General features: G+C 52.5%; 1 protein-coding gene across 2 annotated transcripts in view; it reads right to left on the bottom strand.

Annotated features, from left to right (window-relative positions):
* Positions 1 to 168: 168 nt before the first annotated feature.
* The window catches only part of WDR90 (WD repeat domain 90), a 34,869-nt gene continuing 20,610 nt past the window's right edge, over positions 169 to 14,427 (bottom strand). Inside the window, exons 27-43 of one of the 2 annotated variants that reach the window (XM_065683718.1) lie at positions 14,091 to 14,210; positions 13,495 to 13,677; positions 11,865 to 11,965; positions 10,906 to 11,008; positions 9,724 to 9,845; positions 9,042 to 9,201; positions 7,538 to 7,728; positions 6,966 to 7,134; positions 6,543 to 6,654; positions 5,721 to 5,892; positions 4,892 to 5,014; positions 4,509 to 4,689; positions 3,954 to 4,084; positions 3,090 to 3,233; positions 1,718 to 1,837; positions 1,167 to 1,251; positions 169 to 430 (exon numbers count right to left, since the gene is read on the bottom strand). In XM_065683718.1, coding sequence (XP_065539790.1) covers positions 276 to 430; positions 1,167 to 1,251; positions 1,718 to 1,837; positions 3,090 to 3,233; positions 3,954 to 4,084; positions 4,509 to 4,689; positions 4,892 to 5,014; positions 5,721 to 5,892; positions 6,543 to 6,654; positions 6,966 to 7,134; positions 7,538 to 7,728; positions 9,042 to 9,201; positions 9,724 to 9,845; positions 10,906 to 11,008; positions 11,865 to 11,965; positions 13,495 to 13,677; positions 14,091 to 14,210 — 2,372 coding nt within the window. In that variant the 3' untranslated portion in view covers positions 169 to 275. Of the gene's footprint in view, positions 431 to 1,166; positions 1,252 to 1,717; positions 1,838 to 3,089; positions 3,234 to 3,953; positions 4,085 to 4,508; positions 4,690 to 4,891; positions 5,015 to 5,720; positions 5,893 to 6,542; positions 6,655 to 6,965; positions 7,135 to 7,537; positions 7,729 to 9,041; positions 9,202 to 9,723; positions 9,846 to 10,905; positions 11,009 to 11,864; positions 11,966 to 13,494; positions 13,678 to 14,090; positions 14,211 to 14,427 lie in introns of those variants that run through there. The other variant, XM_065683719.1, reaches the window with a different exon arrangement.

Here is a 14,427-nt window from a genome sequence, read left to right on the forward strand (position 1 = left end):
CGCCCCCTGGCGGGCAGGCGGAGCACGGCGCGCAGCACCCCGACCCGGTGCGCTCTGGGTGTTTTTATTGAACGACGCCGAGCGGTGGCACGGCAGAGGGCGCCGCGCACGCACCCCGCCAGGGGAGCGCCGGCCTCGGGGCCGAGCCGGGGCCGAGCCGGGGCCGGGCCCGGGCCCAGAGCCCGGTGCCGAGGCGGCGGAGCCGGGTCCCGGCCCGCGGGACGCCACGGCCGTGCCTGCTGCCGGAGGAGCGCCGCGGGGCCTGGGGCTGCGGCTCAGCCGCCAGTGAGCTCCCAGAGCAGGACGGCGCTGTGCGAGGCCGTGACAAGGCGGCGGCCCGACGGAGCGAAGCAGCAGCGGCGGACGGTGTCGTCGTGGCCGGCGTAGTCCTGCGCCTCGCCGGGGCAGCGCAGCAGCCGCAGCAGCCGGGCTGTGGGGAGAGCAGGGGTCAGGCCAGGGCAGCAGCGCTGGGCCCAGCACCGTCCCCATCACCCCAGTGCTAAGCTGACGGGCAGGCAGGGGAGGGGCAGCGACAAGCTCCTGCTGAGCAAGCAGGCAACTACTGGCTGGTAGGAGGGGGAGACAGCTCCCTGCTGCATGTCAGGCTGGCCGAGGGCGGCGATGGGTACGGCAGCACACACCGGTGCAGCTCTGCTAGCTCACAGCCCCCTAAAACAGCCCGTCCTGGGCTCAGCAGGTGCCCCACAGCTCTGGGGCAGGGACGAAGCTCCGCACAGCACGGACATGTGCTGCCTCCTCGGGCAGGTACAAACAGCTACAGGAGCAAAGTGCCCTTGAGAGAGGCAGGGTGCCGACTGTCCCAGATTGGCTGTGGGCAAGGCCCTTCTGCCTTCTAGGCTGTAGCTCAAACAGCAGAGATGAAGACAGTTCCCAACCCCAAGTCATCATTCAAGTGACAAACCCTGCTCACTGACAAACAGGACTGAGCTCATGCATCTCATTTCTGACCTATGAGTCGCCCAGAGCTTTCTCTTTCCCCAGTGCATACCCTGCCCGGGACCACAGCTCCCAGCTCTGAGGATATGGGCTGCTTGTTTAAAGGAAAGAGGTCATTTGTTTTCCCCCACTCACAGGAAGAAGGGGACATCCCTCCCCACCAAAAGGTAGCCTGGGCAGCAGTGTCCACAGCACCCTCCAGTACTCACCCCCAAAGCCAACAGCCATGAAGCGTGCTGCAGGAGACAGGCTGAGTGACGTGGCAAAGTACGGCAAGGGGATCTTCATGACTACCTATGCTCCAGCAAGAAGAGAAACAGCACCTCAGAAAGAAGGCGGGAGGCCGGAGCTGCTGCAGTGATGGTTGTTAGAAGGGCAAAGGGCTCCTCTCAGAGGGGAGGCTGACAGATGTGCAGCACCTCTCAGACCTCGGAAGCCTGCCAAAGGCATTGACTTTCCAGAGGAGACTTGACTCAAAGATTTAGAGTGCTGGTGCTCCTGAAAGCAAATGCCTTCCCCTCCACTGGGATGGAAAGGCAGCAGTGGGGCTGGCAGCCTGCCCAGACCAGGGCCCCTGGAGGTTCTGAGATGAAAAGCTGTTGCCCTGAGCAGCTGCTTGTCTGGGCCCACCTCACACCTTGAGGCATGGCTTTACACACAGGGCAGAGCTGCCTCTCCCCACCACTGCACTCCATTCCACGTGGCCATGGCCCCACAGCGGTTGAGGAGTACCCAACCTGCCCTGGCAGGGCACAAGTACCTGTTTCTTGTGCAGACTGTAAAACAAGGCTTCCTTCTGCCTCCCGAAGCCGACGTAGACCAGGGTGCCGTGTTCCCATGGGCAGAACGCGGCCAGGCTGGGCGGAAGGGTGTCCAGACCCTGGTGAGGGAAACCAAAGGGAACAAAACTGAGGCCAGCTTCTCCAGCCTGACCCAACACAGTGGGAGTCAAAAGGAGAGCATGAGGACACCCGTCCTGGGGCTGTGGTGTCTGAGCAGTATGAAATTAGTATGCTGGAGGCTGTTTCCTCCCTCTCAGACATGCTCATTGCCATCTCAGACATGCTCATGGCAAAGCAATGAGCAACAACACACTGCCACGAAAACCTAAAGCAAACTGTTTACTCTTGCAGGAGTGGGACATAGGAGGGTTGAATTTCCTTCAAGGTATTATTGGTACATAGGTTTGAAGGTGGGGTTGGGTTATGGATCAGTTTAACACAAGAAAATAGGGCCCATAAGATATCTTTAGTAGTGGATGCAAGATCAACCCTTTCCCTGTTCACTGTGGGGAGACCTGTAGTGAGCTTCTTTCATGGAGAGGAAAATCAGTGTTCTGGGAACAAGGGATCATCTCCACATCTGATACACATGCTCCTCTCTTTCTAGCAAGTGTTCTGCCGCCTAAGTCTCACACCTGGGTTGGAGCCAAAGGGTTCTGCAAAGCATCACAGACACACAAGGCTGAGTATTTGATCTATGAGCTGGTCCCTGGGCTCCTGGCTCTGAGTATTCATGCTCTTTGGGAGTGTCAAAGTTTGCAGCACACTCATAATGAGGTGTCTCTCCTGGGTGCTGTGCTCACTGCTGCTTGTGCTCTGTTCTGTGCAGCACAGGGGTGTTAGCTCTTTGCAGATGCAGTTTTGTCTCCTCACGCTTAAAAGTCAGTGCTTCCCAGAAGTCAGGCACTGCTCCAATTCCCATTGCTCTTCAACAGACAAGAAAGTGCATTGCCAAGATACTCTACAAGCAGCAGAATTAATCAAAGGTGACTAAAATGATAAGGAAGCTCTTCCCTGTGAGGGTGCTGAGGCGCTGGCACAGGGTGCCCAGAGAAGCTGTGGCTGCCCCATCCCTGGCAGTGCTCAAGGCCAGGTTGGACGGGGCTTGGAGCAACCTGGTCTGGTGGGAGGTGTCCCTGCCTGTGGCAGGGGCTTGGAACTGGATGAGCTTTAAGGTGCCTTCCAACCCAAACCACTCTTATCATTCTATGATTAATGAAGTTCACCCTCTCTCTTTGGCCCCATCCTGTTCAGAGCCTTGAGGCATTCCTTCTCCAGCTCGCTGGTTCTGAGACCTGTGTCACCAGACTGGTGCCACAAACAGGTAGAGGCTGGCAGTACAACACTCACCTCAGGGCTGGCAGGAGCAGGGAAGCTGAGCCAGTCGAGGAGCTCACACTTGTCCTTCAGCCAGTCGGAGGCCCAGATGCTGACCCGCCGGTCCGAGCTGGTGGCCAGCCAGAGCTCGCCTCCTTCCACCCCAAAGTCCCGGTACTGCAGAAGATGAGCAAAGTGCTGTGAGTTTAAGCTTGAAGTTTAGTCCAGAAGCTGCCACCAGAGTGTGGGGCAGGAGATGGTGGGAACATAGGCCTTATGCCGCAGGGGATCAATTCACTTCCATTTGGGCAGTGCTTAAAGTCTCTTAGAATCCAACAAGAGAATGAGGCTGTGGTGTAGGAACCAGCAGCATGCTCTGGGCTGAAAGACCCAGCAGAAGAGGCTGCTGGAGGAGGGAGAGTGCCTGGCCTGAACAACATGGATCTTTTCCCTGGGACGCTCTCTGGACCTGCTCATGTCATAGGGGAGTCCTTGCTGATACTGTGCATCCCCTAACAACATCCTTTACCTAAAACTGAGGAGGATCTCCCAAGTCTAGAATTCCCAGGGAGCCCAGCCTTGCAGTGTGGATGATTTTAAAGCCTAAGAACTTAGGCAAAATTATTGTCATTTCCACTGCACAAAGGAAGAAGACTCCCCACTAAGAGGAGGACAAAGGAGATGCTAAAGCCATCACACTGCTGCACAGCCAAGTCTTCCCAGCTCCAAAGAGGAACAGTACAGAGCCAGAAAAACTGAACAGAAGCTATTGGAGGGGTTTATGGCCCGAAGAGGAAAAGCAAGGGACAAAGAAGCAGACTCACTGACTGACATGGCTGTGCAGTGACCCACAGGGACTTGCTGCTGCACAGGGCCAGGGCAAAGGTGAGGTCTCACCTGCTTCGTGGTGCACTGCAGAGCAGTGATGGGGGAGCCTTTGTGGTCAGCAAGGACGCAGATGGTCATTCCAGTGCGAGGGCTGCTGATGGCCACGAGCCCGTCCTTGCCCCCTGATAAGATCATTTCTCCTGTGGGCAGAGAGAGAAAAAGAACGTGACACTTCTTGTAGGAGAAGAAAAAGCTCATAGGAGAAAGGTCTGAGATCATGGATACCAGTGTCCCAAAACACTGAAAGGTTGGGAACAACTGAGTCAGGGCTGGGTATGATGAGATGTCTCAGAGACACTCCTTAGACACTGAAGAAGAGCCACTGTAGATTGTAAGCAGGAGGACAAAGGCATATTTGTTATACCCAAATCTCTTTGCTATGCCATTGCCAATATACCTCCCGTGCTCAGCTGGCAGAGCTACCAAAGCTCATTGATACAAATTCACTGGATCTCCCCGGCCCCGGGTTTTTGGGCAGGTTGATGGTGTGCAGAGCACTTGGAGGTCAGGGTAACCCAGGCACAACCAAGCCATGTTCCACGCTTGTGTGAGAGGCAGCCTCACCATCTGTGGAGTAGGTAATCGCGGTCAGTGCTACGGCATGGGGTTGCATTTTCAGCTCCATCTCTGTCCTGGAAATGCTGAACACACGCATGGTGCCATCACTGTACCCTGCCACTACATGCTGGCTCTCAGCTCCCCATGCAATGACAGGATGAGGCTTCCAGGCCAGGCACTGGCAGCTCTGCAAAGGAACCAGGGCAGAGACCTGATGACACAGTGAGGACAGCAGGATTGTGCAGTCCAGTGCACTACAAGCTCCACCTGCAAGTATTTCCCCAGCTTTATCTCCTCCGTGAGGACATAGCAGTCCTTGCAACCCCAAGCAATGATTCCTTTCTCCTGTGCCCTCTGCCAAGAGGAAGAGATTAATGTACCACAATTACCTGGTTGAGTACTTGGAACTGTACCACCAGCTCCATGCTGCCCAGAGACCAGATCCTCACACTACCGTCCTCCCCGCACGTTGCACAGTGCATCTCATCAGGACTGAAGCACACATCAGTCACCTGCAGCGAGAAACAAGATGGGGAACAGGGATCTACAGATGCTCCTCTCCCCATCTCATCCCCCCAGCACCTCTCCCATACGAAACATCAGCCAAGAAGCCCTAAAGGCAAAGGTGGGTGATTTGGTTTTGCGCTTAAATTCTGGGCTGATGGCTAAGCTTGTAATGTAAATTAGTAAACCTAACCCCAAAGGTAGGACCAGGCACTGTGCAGCATAGGTCTGCATAAAATACCTTCTCTTCTACCATCTGAACCCTTTTTTCTAGGGCATAACGATACCGCAAAGCGACAGCAGAAGTCAGAACAGCCATTCTTCACCTGGGTTTGGATTTTTTTTGGCTTTGGCAAAGCAAATGTTATTCACTGTGGATGTCCAGCTGGCAAACAGAAACTGCAGTACTCAGTAATGTAGCCTTAGTGATTGCAAACTGCATCTTTGTGCTCCAGCAGAATGGCCCACAGCTGCTCCCAGCCTGAGACTGCTGAACACTGAGGGCTAAGAGTGGATGAGCTCAGACTTCTTCAAGGTGGACTCCTCAGTGTGCACAGTTCCCTGTAGACTCCTCCATACCATCCCATCAGCCCTGTAGCTCCCTGACCTCTCCAACAGCCAGACCAGGGAGTGCTGCTGCAGCCCACACATGCTTCCCAAGGCATGGACAGCACACACAGCACTTGCTGCTCTGTGGGGCAAACCACCTCTAACCTTGTTCTTGTGGCCGCTGATCAGTCGGATGCTCGTGCTCTCCATCCAGTTGATGTACCACAGGGTGCCTGCCGTGGTGCCCACAATTCCCATTTCCAGAGAGTCATCAAAGGCTGCACTGACTATCGTCCCATCGAGGGTGATCTCATGTTCTAGCAGGACCAAGTTAGACCTGGAGGAGAGGAGGACGTGAGAAGAATGGGCTCAAATGTTGGAATGGCCACTTTGCCTCCTTTAAATGCAACTTTCCAGTGAGCCCAGTCATGTGTTTGCACGTAAATGGTTCAGTGAGGGGCTCCTCTACATTAACAGTGACTACTCTTGCATTTGCACTACAACCATCTTTTATAGGAAAGATAAGAGAAGGAAGAGACAGAAGAGAGGGAAGAAAGGGAAGAAATGGAAGAGAAAGAAGGAAGAAAAGGAAGAAAAAAAAAAAGAAAATAAAAAATATAGGGGATGCAGCAGTGTGAGAGAAGAAACAGAGGCAATGTATTTTCACCAGTTCCTATTTCATCAGGAATTCCTACAAATCACTGACACAAACTTCAGGCATGCCAAACTCCACCCATTTCCAGTATTAAGAGGGTTCAGCTACCTGTGGCAAAAGTTCAGTAAAAAGATCCAGACAGAAAGCATCAGTAGTCACAGCATGGACAGGAAAAGCTAAGGATGAAGAGCAACAGGCGCAGCGTGGTTGCAGGCAGAGCTGATGTCTGTCCATGAAAAGCCACCTCTCAGACAGGTCCAGGGAGCTGCTGGATGAGGGGAAGAGCATCTCCAGAGCACGGTGAGACAGGCACAAGGGCCACCACCTCCTACCTGGCATCGGGACCTTTCAGCCTCAGCTCCTGCACAGCAGCCACTGCCCACAGGCGGATGCGTTTCGCGTTGCTGCCACTCAGCAGCCTGTTGTGCCGACACACCAGCACACCTGGGAGACCATGGAGGGGACAGAGGGCACCTGTGAACATCCACTGCTCCCAGCCATCACCCACCGTGTGATCCTCACAGCCAGACCACTGATTCATTCACACAGGGCAGTGTTTTTACAGACTAGAGGTGAACCCCCCAGGAAACCCAGGACCCTGAGGAAACCCAGGACACAGAGCCATCGCCACGCCATGCACCCTGCATCTGACACAGCAGACTCATTTTCCAAGCACAGCTGAAACTGGAGGACTGCAAGCTCAATGCTTCTTCCTTGTTACAGCCCCAAGAAATGCCCAGGGCACCTGCACCCACCGATCTCGCCCTCGTCGGCCTCCCACGTCATGAAGCAGCAATTAGTCTCAGTGTCCCACACACAGATCTGGCCTGAGTTGGTCCCACTATAAAGAAGAGTGTCAGCACCATAGCAGAGAGAGGTCAGCTCCACTGGCCCCAGCACATCCGGGGCAGGGGCACGATGAACCTGCAGGAGCACATACAACGTCAAAGAGAATATGGTGCTTACCTACATCAGGTAAAATAACCCTCCTCCCCACCTAAATTCATGTATTATATAACTCAAATATAACTGAAAGCCACTCATGACCAGCCAACATCATCTTAACAGAAATCATCAGCTCTCACAGACTCTGGGGGTAGAGCCTCCATCACATTCCATGAGGGGCTTGGGAAAGAAGTCAGAGGTGGTAAATGCTCCATCTCTGGCAGTGTTCAAGGCCAGGTTGGACGGGGCTTGGAGGAACCTTGTCTAGTTCCAGCCATGGCAGGAGGGCTGGAACTGGATGATCTTAAGTTCCCCTCCAACTCAAAACTATTTTATGATTCTGTGATCAGGAATTATAAAAGAAGGTAAAACTGAGGTTTACCTTGAGGTGGACATCGGCTCCCTGCTGCTCCAACAGCCAGAACATCACAGTTCCCTTCCCCACGCAGGCCAGTTCTCTGTGAGAAAAAGGACTAAAAGCCACGTCATGGACTGGATCTGAGATACAAGTTGACCACATGAGTTCATAAGTGTAGGTGTTCCACAGAGCAATGGTCTGATCGCTGTAGTCCCCTAGGTAGAACATGAAAGAGAGTAGGAGGAAATTCAGCAGCCTCAGGCTGCTCACAGCATATGCACTGTGCTCCTGCATCAGCTGTGTCACTCCCTCGTCCTGTTGTTTGGAGACCATGGCTGCAAACACCGTCCCAGGAGTGGACACAGCTCCTTGCACACTCAGCAAAAGCTGCACAGTGTGATAGGTCCTTATCCAAGTTGAGGACAGGTATAACTATCGCACTTCACAGTGGAGTTTGTAGCAAATCTGGCCTGGTTTCCTGCTGTTTCTACATCCTCATGAGCTACTGCACACCTCATGTGATACTGTGCTCTCAGAGCTAACAACAATCTGGAAATCAGAAAGGGATGTCACCTCTGCTGAGGTCACAGCTGAGATGGGAGCTGACCTGAATGGAAGCCACTGTATCTGGGTGGCAGAAGACACCAGCCTTGGTGATGGCAAACATCCCGAGCTCCCAGACAGCTCTGGAGCACAGTGCTCTCTGCTGCCTTGCTCAAGCTCCACGAGCTTAGTGGAGACTCCCGGCTTTTCTCTCCTCTGCAGCCCAGACCAGAGCTGGAGGAGGAGGCTGCTCTCCCACACTGCTCCATGGAGAGCACAAAGCTCCTTCTCTCCAGCAAAGGCTGGAAAGCTTTGTTCCAAGGGCAGACTCACCAGCCTAGAGTGAGCCTGTTGCCTCCTCCACAGGTCCTCTCTCATGCAAAACAAAAGCTTACTAATTGCATATTTGTCCTTTAAATGTCCCCTGCCTAAACCAAACAGACAGCTTGAGTGTCCATCTTGTGCTGGCACTGCTGCCTGGCAGGAGTCTCACAGTTTGAAGCCTGGCTACTTCTATGCAATGCCACCTAAGCAGCAATAAGTCCAGAAGAAGGCTTTTCCCTCTGGACACTATATATAGTAACTGGAAACTAGTTATACAGGTTTAACAAGCACCTGTGAGCCAGAAGCAAGCTGTAACTTGAAGAAAACTGAGCTAGCTGGGGCAATGAGAAAGGACTGAAGGGGAGCTGCGGAAGCTCCGTATCCATGCATAGGATGCATGCTTCCCCTTGAAACACTGGTGACAGTGTCCTGGACAACACTCAGCTGGAAAAGGTGCCTCTGCAGGCAGTCACTCCCAGGAAGATCCAAGATGACCTCCAGTATTACATGCTGCATTATGCATTGCCCCAAGGCTACCAAGAAATAGCTTCATAGCCACAAACCTGGTGCATGTGTCATGGCCTTGCACAGTTATAGCATCGCCCTCCCATGAGATGTTTGCTGTAGGGTGCCCCACACCCCATGTTATGGATGTACTCACCGAGGGTGACAAGGAATCGATCATCCTGAGAGAATGCCATGGCTTGCACTTGGGTCTCATGGTGGAAGAGACTTGCTGTGCAAAGCCCATCTGGGACGTTCCAGATGCAAATCTGACAATGGGAGTCTCCATTCCTCTTTCCTGAGGCAGAGGCAAGAACCTAACAGAACAGTATGTTGTCACTGAGACCTTGGTAAGTAGAGATACTTTGTTAGTCTTAGAAACAATTAGTCTCAGATTAAAGTGATGTTTCGCACACGGAAAATCCTGTCAGAACAACCATCAGCTGATGGCAGGAGGGAATGGACCATCACCAGGATGGAGGGAGCAGCCTTTAATGTCGCACTGAGCCAGAACAATGGATGAAGCTCCAATATTGGAACAGGCTTCCCAGGAAAGTGGTGGAATCATCATCCCTGGAAGTGTTCAAAAACCACGTAGATGAGGTGACATGGTTTAGTGGTGGCCTTGGCAGTGCTGAGGAATGGTTGGACATGATGATCTTCAAGGTCTTTTCCAAGCTGGTTGATTCTATGATTCTGTGAAAACCACTTATTGCATTTCCATAAGCCCAGGTCTCCACAAAGGAGGAACAGACAAACAGGCTTTAAGCCTGTAACATTCCATTATCCCAAAGCGACATGGACAAAACCCAGCCTGGGGCAGCAGAAGTTTCTCCTACCTGGGCATCATGGCTGACAGTGAGTGTGGAGATCTCCTCTGCGTGGCGAAGCCAGTGATTCTGTGATCCCGAGTGCAGGTCTTCCACCACGATGATGCAGCCACAGGTGTAAGCGAAAAAGCCTTGCGGAGGAGGAAATGGGATGTTTTCACGTAAAGGCTTCACATACAGCACCCACTACCTCACAATTCAGTGAAATTCTGGGTTTTGGCAAGAGGTAAAAGCTGACTGTGTAGAAACACAGCATGTCAGCATCCTGCCCATCAGGTTGGGGGTGGAGTAAAATCTCCCTTCCCCTAACCTGAGCAAAGCTGCTGGGCATCCCTCCAGCCTACAGGAAGGAGGAAAGATGGTCTTGGTGAAAGCTTTCCCTTCTGCTCTATCCACTCAACAACTGAAGCCTAACCTGCCTGTCCCAGCTAACATTTGCCAGTAGCAAAGAATCCCAGACTGGTCTGGGCTGGCAGGTACCTTAAAGCTCACCCAATTTCAACCCCCTGCCATGGGCAGGGACACCTTCCCCTACACCAGGTTGCTCCAAGCCCCTGTGTCCAACCTGGCCTTGAACACTGCCAGGGATGGGGCAGCCACAGCTTCTCTGGGCACCCTGTGCCAGCACCTCAGCACCCTCACAGGGAAGAGCTTCTGCCTAAGATAAAATCTAAGTATCCCCTTGTTTAACTTGAATCCATTCCCCATTGTCCTGCCACTACATGTAATTTTAAAAAGGACCTCTCCAGATTTCTTGTTGGCCCCCTCAAGGTATTGAAAGGCTGCAATAAGGTCTCCCCTTCTCCAGGCTGAACAAAGCAGAATCAGAATCACAGAATCAGAGAAGAGTTTGGGTAGGAAGCGACCTTCAAAGCTCACCTAGTCTAACCCCCCTGCAATGAGCAGGGGCATCTTCAACTAGATCAGGTTGCCCAGAGCCACATCCAGCCTGGCCTTGAACCTCTCAGGGACTGTGCATCCACCACCTCTCTGGGCAACCTGTGACAGTGTTGCATAGACTGGTTTGGGTTGCAAGGGACCTTAAAGATTATCCAGTTCCAATCCTGTTACTGCATTTTACCAATGCAAAGAACCCCTGTGTTAAAGCAAAGATCCCAACCCAACAGCTAGAAGATCATAACCTGGCTCAGTGCACACATCTTCCACCCCTCCAGAGCCGTCCTGGTGTACCTGTGTCCGGGTTCCACACCATATTCCCTCTGCCATTCCCATTGTAGCCTATCACTGCTTTCAGCTTCAAGACCTCACTGCCAGCTGGAGGAGGTAAGAAACTCTGCAAGAAAAATAGACATTGGTTTAAAACAAGCTCTAGAGGAATGGCCCAGGCAGGTGCATTCAACACCCACATGAGAAAAAGCCTGAGTGCAAGCACACACACAGGTTGTCCTGCACCCAACACCCAAATTCATGCCAGCATTCACAGCATTCAGGTTCAACACATGAACAGATGAGTACCAAAGCACATTTACACATACAAAAGGGACACTGCACCAGCAAAACCAGGCACAAGTGCTTTCAGATGAGGCACAAACCAGGCTGGCATCAACTGATTAGCAGCTGCTGATGCTGCTGGGAAAGAGTTTGGTGGGTTTTGCTCACTTGGGGTGTAGACAGTGGGGAGGGGAAATGCTGCTGGATAGAGGGACAGAGGAGCACAGTGAACAGCTGAGAGCTCAGGAAAAGGTTAAGTCTCTGGTTTATTATTGCTCTGTTTGTTCACGGAGCCAGAGCTGGGCTTTGCCCATCCTCCCCATGCTCAATGGTTGCCTTCCCCATCCTGCTCTGCCAATGCATCTGCTCGCAAACACGGGCGTGAGATGAATCACTCCACTGCTCACTCGGCTTTCCTTTTCAATAGCACATGCCATTTGCATTTGTTTGGAATAAAAATGTATGTAGATTTGCTGAACGGAAAAAGAGTTGATCACAACTCACTTTCCACTAGTCTGGAAAGAGACGCATGTAGAGGAGAAAGGGTAACTAACATGAGGAGTTTGTAATAGAGCATCAGGCCCAGGAGTACATTTCACAAACGGCTTTCAAACAGAATAAACCAGAAATAGTTTGGAAAATCCACATATCCCAGCCCCAAACTGTGCATTCACCATCCGCCCAGGTACCATTCTCACCTTGGGGAGCAATGATGCCTTGAAGCAAGGAGTGAAATGCCGGTAGGAATCCGGTCGCACGGAGCACTGGGGCTTGGGGCTTGTCGTCTCCTTTCTGGGTTCTGCCACACAGAGAATTAAATAGTTGTTACCTTTGGGATGCTGCTCTCAGGAATGGTTTGGGAGCAGCACCCAGGCTGTGGCTTGTGAGCTGCTCACATGCTGTTTATGTACCCAAACTCAAACACAGGCAGGGGGAGACTGGATGGTGCAGCCCTGAGGAGAAGGACTTGGGGGTGTTGGTTGATGAGCAGCTTCCTATGACCCGGCTTCAGTGAGCGCGTGAGCCCAGAACCTCCCCATGTGCTGGGCTGCATCCCCAGATCATGAGCAGCACAAGAGGGAGGGGATTGTCCCCATCTGCTGTGCTCTGGGGAGACCCCCCCCTGCAGTCCTGATCCAGCTCTGGGGCAACAGCACAAGAGGGATGTGGAGATGTTGGAGTGAGTCCAGAGGAGGCCACGGAGATGCTGCGAGGGCTGGAGCAGCTCTGCTCTGGAGCCAGGCTGAGAGAGCTGGGCTGGTTCAGCCTGGAGAAGAGAAGGCTCCTTAAGGGGAGACCTTAGAGCAGCTCCAGTGCCTGAAGGGGCTACAAGAAACCTGGAGAGGGGCTTTGGGCAAGGGGCTGTAGGGACAGGCCAAGGGGGAATGGCTTTAACCTGACAGAGGGGAGACTGAGATGAGCTCTTAGGCAGAAGCTCTTCCCTGTGAGGGTGCTGAGGCGCTGGCACAGGGTGCCCAGAGAAGCTGTGGCTGCCCCATCCCTGGCAGTGTTCAAGGCCAGGTTGGACAGGGCTTGGAGAAACCTGGTCTAGTGGAAGGCGTCCCTGCCTGTGGCAGGGGGTTGGAACTGGATAAGCTTTAAGGTCCCTCCAACCCAAACCAGTCTGGGATTCTATGTGTGTGAATACACACACACAAGGCAAAAATCAGACTGCAGCATCAGATGTGCTCCTACACAATTGGCTGTAGGAAAAGCACCACCTTTCCAGGAGTGAACGAGGAACTTCCATTGCCACCCATCACCCTGCTCAGCCACACCACACTGCAATCAGCCTCTGGGCATCCATGCTGTGTCTATCTCCTGGGCATTGCTGTGAAAGCATAAGCCACTCAGCTAGAAAGACATCCTTGATAGAAGAAGCAGAGGCACAGTTTTGTGTTGAAGCTTTCCAACAGCTCCTGCCTGCTCTGGCAGCTTGCCACCAACTGCTGCAGCTTTGAGGCTGTACATCTATTAATAGAGACATGGGGAGCTTTAACAGAACGTGCCACTTAGAGATAATATTAGCTCCAAGCTGAACAGGTGCTTCTGGTATGCCTAGAAGCAATAGTAGGGAAAGAGCCAGAATAAACAAGCAGTCTTCGGGACTAGTGTGAGCTTCTCTCAATACTGACTCCTCCTGGTAAATCACATGCAAAGGGAGAACCCCAGAGCTGCTGCCCTTCACCTCACAACTCTAAGCATGTGTCCGGGTCTATCTGTACCATATCAATGCTCTTTATTTTTCAGGGATAGACCAAGCTGCCTGTGCATACTGTGTCCCAAAGGGGTCGTGCTCTGTACAAGATGGCAATACCTCTGACTTACCACTTGCCAATGTTCCAGGAGACCTCGAGCTCTCCTGCCTCTCTTTGGGCCTCACCACAATGAGCTCCTCATTCCTTGCTGGCTCAACCACAAGGACCGATGCATCTTTGTCTCCATTCACCACCATCCTGCTGCTGCCTGGCAAATCTGCTTCCTCCTCTTTGTCTGACTTGGAAAAGATACCTGGTGGGAGGAGAGAGCCACCATGTCCTTCAAGACTGCTTCATGTGTGACCGACCCTTTGATTTCTGCTAGTGTCATCCTCCTGCTATGTATAACAGTCCATCTGTTGAGGTCGAGGGCAAAGCAGACATTTCCTACTGGGTATGTCAAACAACGTATTTACTGTAGCCCTCAGAGAAGCTTGTGCCAGCAGCTTAGCACATGGAGGAGAGCAGAGGATAAAGCAGTGCTGAAGTCCAACGCCTATGGCTGGCTTTATCCAGCTTAGGGAAAGAAAAGCATAGCCTGGTCTGTCAGGTCTGCAGGAAGGGGATCATGGGCAGGGATGGCTCCAGGGATACTGCTCAACTACACAAGGAGTTTTTCCTAAAACAAGATTATTTTTCCCCTTTCCTGAAAGCAGCTCTTCTTACTTTGACGTCCTGTTTGGTGGACAGAGCTGACATCCAAACACGGTGGTGAGGACAGCAATGGAAGAGGCACTGCCTGTCGAGGCGTCTCAGAGGCATCCTTCAGCTTCTCAGAGCTGCCTTCTGTGAAAATAAAAGGGTTTGTACAATTTCCTTCATCCCTGATTCCCTCATCCTCTTTGGCTGATCGATGATGACACCTCCAAGCTCATTTCTCCAACTTCCTCCTACATGGAAGAAGCCATTTTAACTCTGCTCTTCAAGAAAGAATCATAGAATCAACTATGTTGGAAAAGACCTTTAAGATCAAGTCCAACCTTTACCCCAAGACTGCCAAGAC

The sequence above is a fragment of the Lathamus discolor genome, chromosome 6 (genome assembly GCF_037157495.1).
Source record: "Lathamus discolor isolate bLatDis1 chromosome 6, bLatDis1.hap1, whole genome shotgun sequence".
Taxonomy (NCBI): Eukaryota; Metazoa; Chordata; class Aves; order Psittaciformes; family Psittacidae; genus Lathamus; species Lathamus discolor.